General features: G+C 45.0%; 1 protein-coding gene across 1 annotated transcript; it reads left to right on the forward strand.

The window, feature by feature from the left end:
• Positions 1–4,672: 4,672 nt before the first annotated feature.
• NDUFC2 (NADH:ubiquinone oxidoreductase subunit C2) lies at positions 4,673–8,616 on the forward strand. The gene is made up of 3 exons (XM_063127863.1): positions 4,673–4,904; positions 7,112–7,255; positions 8,380–8,616. Exons 1-3 carry the CDS (start codon positions 4,757–4,759, stop codon positions 8,427–8,429), a joined length of 342 nt encoding a protein of 113 aa, XP_062983933.1. The 5' UTR covers positions 4,673–4,756; the 3' UTR covers positions 8,430–8,616.
• The last annotated feature ends 522 nt before the right edge of the window (positions 8,617–9,138 follow it).

Consider the following 9,138-nt stretch of genomic DNA (forward strand, 5'->3'; position numbering starts at 1 on the left):
GGCCATAGCTGAATGGTAGCGTACAAGTTTTGTATGTGTACAGTTGTGCTCACACACACACACACATAAATTTTAAACATTTATATAAACTCAAAGCTTCACTATCAGAGGCAGTAAGCCTATAAGCACTAGTTTCTGCAGAGCATGATGGGGAGGGTATGGTTGCAGTGTGTCGTACTTATGGGCTCCCTGGTTGGCCACTCTTAGAACAGAGTTCTGGTCTAGATGGACCCTTGGTCTGATCCAGCAGGACTCTTCTTGTGTTCTTAAAACTGATAACCTACCCACTGAAAACAATGCAACAGAAACTCACCCACAGAAAATAAAAATGTACTAAAAGCAGCAAAACCAAATAACAATATAACAGGTGGAACAAACAGAAAATTCACTCGCACTAGCAACAAACGGCAATCCATAAAGGAAAACTAATGGCTAATATCAAAAACTGGTTCCAAACATTTCCAGCAGAGGTTTTCACTGAACCCACTTAATACTAGGGCTATGTGCAGTCCTCTCTGAGGAAGACATTACATAAAATGGTGCCACTCTTGAAAATATCTGCTCCTGCTAGACTCCTGTTGAAAATTCAGTTATTATTATTATTTATTTATATAGCACCATCAATGTACATGGTGCTGTACAGAGTAAAACAGTAAATAGCAAGGCCCTGCCGCATAGGCTTACAATCTAATAAAATCATAGTAAAACAATAAGGAGGGGAAGAGAATGCCAACAGGCACAGGGTAGGGTAAGCAGGCACAGGGTAGGGTAAAACATGTGAAGCAGGACCTCAGATATAAAAGGGAGTGTGTGAGGGGGGCATATAACAATAATAAATTTATTTCTTACCCACCTCTCCCTTTGGATCGAGGCGGGGAACAACATTAGAACAGGAATCAATACATCTTAAAAATTCTTGATTTTACATTGATCTGGATAGGCCTGCCGGAAAAGGCTAGTCTTTAAAGCTGCCTTAAAATCACACAGAGAGTTAATTTTACGAATCTCCTCCAGCAGGCCATTCCACAATCTGGGGGCGACAGAAGAAAAGGTCCTCTGGGAAACTGATGTCAGCCTAGTTTTAGCTGACTGAAGTAAGTTCACCCCAGAGGACCTGAGTGTGCGGGGCGGACTATATGGGAGAAGGCGAGCCCACAGGTAACCTGGACCCAAACCATTTAGGGCTTTAAAGGTAATGACCAACATGTAGTGTCATGTACCCAAGTTCCAAGTGTTTTCAGGCTTTATAGGAATGAGCCAACACCTTGAATTGAGCCTGCAAAGAAATGGGCCGTTTGCACGGATCAAATAAATTTAGACGGATGTGCTCCAGTTTGTTCAGCCTTTGCCTCTATTGTGGTGGCACCGTTTTGGACCAGTTGAAGACTGGAAGCTTTTCAAGAGCAGTGATAACTTGCTAGTTTTGACTTCTCCAGGAAGGGATGTGGCTGGGCCACAGCTAGTAAAAGATGCTCTTAATTATTGGATTTAGGAGCACCTCCAAACTGTGCCTAATTTGGGGGATGGGGGAGGAATGTGAGCAACCATGTCCAAAACAGGTTGAACTGCCATTTGTAGGTTGGATACACACTGAAGCAATGGTACCTTAATGGAGTCAGTTTCTGTTACCTCCACCCATCCCAAGTTTAACTGGTATCTCTAGTTGAATGAATTTTGGGTACCAGGACGGCAAAATATCTTTGCCGTTAGTCCTTAGCGAGGATAGCCAAGGGATAAATACAGTGTAGTTCCAAAATACAATCCACGTTGTATCTAGTTCGGCTTTCCCCAACCTGGTGCCCGGAGTTAAACTGCAGCTCTGTTGGCCATGCTGGCTGGGGAATGATGGAAGTTCGAAGCCTCCAAAAGAAGGCACACAGTTGCATAGAAGGGCTAGGAATTATTGAGCCACAGCTCCTCCATGTAGGTTGGAATAGTTGGACTGCTACTCTGACTCAGTATAATAGCTCCATATATTTTTCTTCCCCAAAATCATGGAAGGCTTCACCAGTAGAATTCCTGTCTGCAGCATTCCTGTTCAAAGCAGCAATGCCAGGGTTAAAAGCAACAATGCCAGGTGGTGGCATTGTTATGTCTAGGACTGGGCCCTAGCCTTCCAACAAGGTTCTGGGGCTCAGCTCATATGATGCTCCATTTGCAGGGAAGGTGCTTTCGTTGCCGATTATTTCAATGGAGCTGTGAATCCGCTCTGCGTTTCAGCCAGAACTCTAGAGGAGCTATCCAAGGTGCTGAACCCATTTGGGGGCTTGGACTCAGCATCTCGGATAACTCCTTTAGAGTTCTGGTTGGTTCTGACTGAAACCCAGAGCGGATTTACAGCCCCACTGACATTGGAGCCACCAGCCTCCACTGTATTATTATTATTAATAATAATAATAATTTATATAGCACCATCAGTGTACATGGTGCTGTACAGAGTAAAACAATAAAATAACAAGACCCTGCCGCATAGGCTTACATTCGAATAAAATCATGATAAAACAATAAGAAAGGGAAGGGAATGCACCCAACAGGCACAGGGTAGAGTAAAACTAACAGTATAAAGTAAAGTCAAAACTGGTTACATCAGCTGGGATTGTTTAGCTTGGAGAAGAAGAGGCTGAGGGGAGACATGAGGGAGATGTGCAAAATTATGCATGGTGCAGAGAAGGTGGATAGGGAGACATTTTTCTCCCTCTCAACATACTAGAACCCAACAGGGTCATCCCATGAAGCTGATGGGTGGGAGATCCAGGACAAATAAAAGGAAGGACTTCTTCACACAGTGCATAGTTAAATGATGGAACTCACTACCACAAGATGTAGTGATGGCCACCAATCTGGATGGCTTCAAAAGGGGGGTGGATAAATTCCTGGAGGCGAAGGCTTTCAATGGCTACTAGCCCTGATGGTTGTGTGCAATCTTCAGTATTCGAAGCAGTAAGCCTGTGTGCACCAGTTGCTGGGGAACATGGGTGGGAGGGTGCTATTGCACCATGTCCTGCTTGTTCATCCCTGGCCGATGGCTGGTTGGCCGCTGTGTGAACAGAGTGCTGGACTAGATGGACCCCTCGGTCTGATCCAGCATCAGGGCCCTTCTTATGTTCTTACGTCTGTGTGTGTTTATTCGTTCAGTCGACTTTTCGTGACTTCATGGACCAGCCCACGCCAGAGCTTTCTGTCGGCCGTTGCCACCCTTAGCTCCCTCAAGATCGAGTCTGTCACCTCCAGAATATCATGGATCCATCTTGCCCTTGGTCGGCCCCTCTTCCTTTTGCCTTCCACTTTCCCTAGCATCAGCCTCTTCTCCAGGATATCCTGTCTTCTCATTATGTGGCCAAAGTACTTCAGTTTGTCTTTAATACCATTCCCTCAAGTGAGCAGTCTGGCTTTATTTCCTGGAGTATGGACTGGTTTGATCTTCTTTTCTCCTTTTCTTTTTTCTTTTTAGTAGTTTTTATTCTTTTCAAAACTTAAACATACATCAATACAATAACAGAAAAACCAACATAATACATAAATGTTGAATAACCTTAATAACATTTTCTAATTTAATGTGTTAACATAATCATACTTAACATAAAAGTGCACCCACCCCCCACCCCGGGATCTATTCCTGTTTCCAGAATCTCATTGTTTCCTCTGGAGGTGGTTTCCCACTCCCCTTAGAACATATTCTAGGAACTGTTTCCATATTCCCTCAAAATCATTCGTTTTTGTTATTCCTCTTCTTATTTTTATATCACATGTTAATTTTTTAACATGTAATATAAAAAATATGTTGTTGACAACGGTCCAAGACACTCTCAGAATTTTCCTCCAACACCACAGTTCAAAAGCATCTCTCTTCCTTCGCTCAGCCTTCCTTATGGTCCAGCTCTTATGTCTGCTGCTGTGTTATTCGAGCCAATAGTGGGTGTGAAGTCACGGTGACACATGCCTTAGTTACATCCCGATTGGATTACTGTAACACGCTCTACGTGGGGCTGCCTTTGAGAGTGTTCGGAAACTCCAGCTGGTTCAAAGAGCTGCAGCCAGATTGTTGACCGGGGCTGGTTACAGGGAGCACAAACTCCCCTGTTAAAACAGCTCCACTGGCTTCCAGTCTGTTTCCGGGCACAATTCAAAGTGCTGGTTATGACCTATAAAGCTCTATATGGTTCGGGTCCAGGTTATTTGAAAGACCGTATTCTCCTTTATGAGCCTGCCCGTGCTTTGAGACCTTCTGGGGAAGCCCTTCTTTCAGTCCCACCATCTTCACAGGCACGCTTGGTGGGAACATGGGAGAGGGCCTTCTCGGTGGCTGCTCCGGTGCTCTGGAACTCTCTTCCCAGGGAAGCTAGGCTGGCTCCCTCCTTGATGGGCTTTCGGAAGCAGGCTAAACTTTTTTGTTCAAGCAGGCCTTTGGAGAATAATTCAGCCCTCCATCTATGTTAATGTCTTATAATTTTGTTGTGTATTTTTTAATTGTTTATGGTTTTGTTTCCCTCCCCCCCCCCCCCCATGTATATTTTAAACATTGTAAGGCCGCCTTGAGGCCCAGCATTGGGCAAAAGGCGGGATACAAATAAATATAATAATAAGTCGGTGGGGGGAACCAAAGAGACGCGGAACCTTGGTGCCGCTGGGCGTTTGTTGGCGCGGGGACGGTGTTGGCGGTCGGACCTCCCCTTGTCCTTGGGCCTGGGCTCTTGTGCGGCTGCAGTAGCGGCTCCTGCAGGCAGGCAGGGAAGGTCTTTCTGCGGGGCCTGGCGCCATGGAGTTGTGGATCCGGCTGCCGGACGAGGCGCGGTCGCTGGAGCCCCCGCCGCTATTGAACTATGGCTCGGTCTGGACGGCCTTCATGGGCTGGTGTGGCGCCCTGATCGACAACGGCATCAACAGGAGGCCTATCATAGCATCGGGTCAGTCGAACGGGGGTCGCGGGTGGGCTGCCGAAGAATATGGCCTGCCTGAGAGAGCCTCGTTCTGTCTGAGCTCTTGGAGCAAGGACGAGTGCAAAGGGAAATCACTCTGTGCATGCTCAGAGTCCATTCATCTAAAGATGGGGCCTGGCACTCTCAGACGAGGGGGCGGTGATGAGCTTGTGGAAGGGGCACTATGGTTTCAGAAAGGATGAAAGAAGGGGAACAGATGAACCATTCACTCAAGGCGAGATACCTTTATCAACCTAACGTAAGAACTGCCGTGCAGGATCAGACCGAGGGTCCATCTAGTCCAGCACTCAGTGGCCAACCAGCTGTCGACCAGGGACTCACAAGTAGGATATAAGTGCAACAGCACCCTCCCACCCATGTTCCCAAGCAACTGGTGTACATAGCATACTGCCTCTGATTCTAGAGGAAGCTTATAGCCATCAGGACTAGTAGCCATTGATCGCCTTCTACAGGAATTTATATAACTCCCTTTTAAAGCCGTCCGACTTGGTGGCCATCATTACATCTCATGGTAGTGAGTTCTATAGTTTAACTCTGCCCTGTGTGAAGAACTCTTTTAAATCTTTATTCTTTCCTCCTCCGGATGCCTACTCCCAAGGGAAGCTCGGAGGATGGCAACAAGCCTTTTCAGTGATGGCCCCTCAATTATGGAATGATCTCTCCGACGAGGCCCGCCTGGTGCCGACATTGTTATCTTTTCAGCGCCAGTCAAGACTTTTCTCTTCTCCCAGGCGTTTAACAGCATATGCTGAGTTTTTTAACTGACCCCATAATAGTTGTTTTAAATGGATATTGTCTGGTTTGTTTGTTTGTTTGTATTTAAGCCTTTGTATGGTTTTAAATTTTGTATATTTGTTTTTAATGTTCACTGCTTTTAACCTTTGTAAACCACCCAGAGAGCTTCGGCTATCAGGCGGTATATAAATGTTAATAATAATAATAATAATAATAATAATAAGTGGGGAAAGCAGGACTTGATGTGGAAACGTAAAAAGAGACTTTGGCTGCGTAGAGGAGGAAGGTGTTAGGAGGGCCAGCTCAGTGGAGGTTCTAGAGAGGAAAGGGTCATCATTCGGTGGCAGAACCCATACTTTGCATAAAGAACATCTCAGGTTCAATCCCTGGTATTTTCCACTTCGATCAGACAGCAGGCGGTGCGATAAACCTTCCCTTGCCATAGAACCTAGAATGCTGCTGCCAGTCCTGGGCTAGATGGACAAACAGTCTGCTTCCTACATTTAGGGGAAAGTGGTGGATCGATAAGGAGAGGTAAAGGCCGTGTACTGTGGACAGAGCCAGAGTACGCTAGAGAAGAAAAGAGGCCAAGCACTTGCTCCAATGGGGAAGTTATTATTTATTTGTTTATTTACATTTGTATACTGCCCCATAGCCAAAGCTCTCTGGGTTGTTTGTATAAGATTAAAACACTTAAAAACAATATACAAAATGTAAAACTACAAAACCATACAACATACACAGAAACATGCATTTAAAACAAAACTATAAACAGCTTTAGAAACAAATCTAGGATCCGTAAAGCTCATCACATATTGCTAAATGCCTGGGAAAAGAGGAAAGTTTTAACTTGGTTCCGAAAAGGTATCAATGTTGGCACCAGGCGGGCCTCGTTGGGGAGATCATTCCATAATTTGGGGGCCACCACAGAAAAGGCCCTTTCCCTCGTTGAGATGATAGGGACAATGGGGCTCAGCCGGTTCCGTGCGTGGAAACCCAGATTCTTAGTAGTCCCTTGATAAGACTACTGTTGTTGATGGTTTTATTGTTGGCTTTTATTGTTTTGATTGCTATTTTATTGTGTTTATGTTTGATTGCTTTTAATATTAACTGTTTTAGGTATTTTATCGTTGTAAGCCACCTTGCAAGGGCTTCTGCCCTGAAAGGCGGCCAAGAAATGTTTTAAATAAATAAAACCATGCTCTGTGTAAAAGGGCACACACAATTCTTTCTGTGGTTCTTGCCATCACTGAGGAAGTTCCCAGATTTGGTTCTTTGCTGAACAGTGATGGATGCTTCAAATTATGCTCAATTCTACTTGTCTCTCAAAAGCCTCTTTTTTTCCTCTTTAGGCAGGAAATGTGAACAGCTGCATGCAGACGTCTTTTAAACTATTAACCCAGCCTCACTCATTCTATTTGCTTGTCCTCGTATTCCAGGTGTCCATCGCCAGCTACTGTGGGCTACTGTGGGCTTTTACGCTGGCTATTACCTGGTTAAACGAGCCAATTACCGATATGCTGTGAGGGACAGAGACATTTCGGAGTACATAAGGCACCATCCCGAGGACTTTATTCCAAAAGGTACGTTTATGCTCAACTGTTCCCAGTTAAAGCTGCAGGAGCCCTGCCCTGATTTGTATCTGGTCAAGAGGGCAGGGTTCATGCGGCTTTAACTGTTGTGAGGAAGCAGGAATTTCACCAGGTGCTTCATGCTTACAATTGTCACTTGCTGAAATTCCCTTTGCTAAACAACTGTTAAAGATGCAGAAGCCCCGTCCTCCTTTCCATGTGGTCACCCTAAGTAAGGCTGTTGCAGGCACTGGCCACAGGCCAGACCAGAGTGGAGTACGCAAACGCAGGCTAATTTATGGATATCTGTGTTGGGATTGTAACCACTCTCTTTCCTAGCCTTGAGAGGGCCAGGAGTAGACAGTGCACACATCCTGTGACACGTGAATGCATAAAGCCGTGGTTCAGTGGTAGAGCACCAACTTTGCATGCAGAAGGGCCTGGGTTCAATATGCAGCATCTCCAGGTACAGGTGGGAAAAAACCCTGCCTGAAACCCTGGAATGCTGCTTCCAATCGGTGTTGACAACACTGGGCTAGATGGACCAAGAGCCTGACTCAGTCTAAGGCAGCTTCCTAGGTTCCTGTGTGAATAGTTGGACCTCTTGTAGAGCACTTCAATGCATTGCCAGATCAGTGACTAACAGACGTGATAGCTGAATGGCACCTCCAGATTCAGAGAGTGTGTATATGGCAGTAAGCACCACTTGATGGAAAGGGGTCGGCAGCGAGAGAGGGCAGCTGAAACTATCATGCCTGGCTGGTGGGCATCTCCCCACAGGCAGCTGGTCAGCAACTAGATGGACCTTTGCTGTGACCCAACAGGGGTGATCTTCTGTAGATCCCTTTTGCAGAATTTGGATTCCTTTACCCTAGGGCAGCCCTCTGCAACCTGGCATCCTCCGGATTGTTTGGACTACAACTCCCATCATCCCCAATTTAGGTGGGAGTTATGATGGGGTTGAGGCAGGCTGCCCTGTGACATATTGCTGTTTGCATTTTTTGGTGGTTTTTTCATAGGTTTGGGGTCAGGGTTGCATCCAGCGGTCCTTCTGTCTTAACTTTCATTGAAACATTTTTCTTGTTCGTTGTATCTGAACTGCCTTTTTTCAGCGGCGTGTCCTCTTCTTTTGGTAGATAAGAAAACCATGGCAGAAGTTCTGGAGAACTTCCATCCCATTCGCTGAAGACTTTGCAAGCGGCTACCATCTCGTTTGGTGGTGTGTGTGTGTGTGTGTGTGTGTGTATGTATGTATGTATGTGTGTGTCACGTCCAAGAAAAACTCTTGTATGTGGGATTTGTCAGTGGTTGGGATGGAATACCCAATTTAAACATGTGGACTGCAATCTTATCATTAAAGCTATGAATATGTACAGCCTGCTTCAGTTATCTTGGAGTATGTGGTGATGGGCAGGTTGGGGCGGAGAAAACATTTAAGATCATGTTATTTATTTATTTATTTATTTATTTATTTATTTATTGCATTTCTATACCGCCCAATAACCAAAGCTGTCTGGGCGGCTCACAAAAATTAAAACCATGAAAACCATTCAAAATATAAAACAAACAACTCGCTAGTGCATATACAATATAAAAAGTACAACCAGGATAAAACCAAGCAGCAATGCAGAATTTAACGCAGATTTAAAATACAAATTTAAGACACCAAAGTTAAAACTTAAAGTGATAAACTGTTAAAATACTAAAAATATAAAAAGGTTAGAGAAAAGCTTAGAGAAAAGGCAAGGTAGAGATGATAAAGGTGTATAATATTATACATGGCATGGAGAAAGTGGACAGGGAGACCCTTTTTTCCTTCTCATGGGACTCGGGGTCATCCCATGAAGCTGGTTGGTGGGAGTTTCAGGATAGATAAAAGGACGTCCCACTCTGTA

The sequence above is a fragment of the Elgaria multicarinata genome, chromosome 5, assembly GCF_023053635.1.
Source record: "Elgaria multicarinata webbii isolate HBS135686 ecotype San Diego chromosome 5, rElgMul1.1.pri, whole genome shotgun sequence".
In the NCBI taxonomy this organism is placed as follows: Eukaryota; Metazoa; Chordata; class Lepidosauria; order Squamata; family Anguidae; genus Elgaria; species Elgaria multicarinata.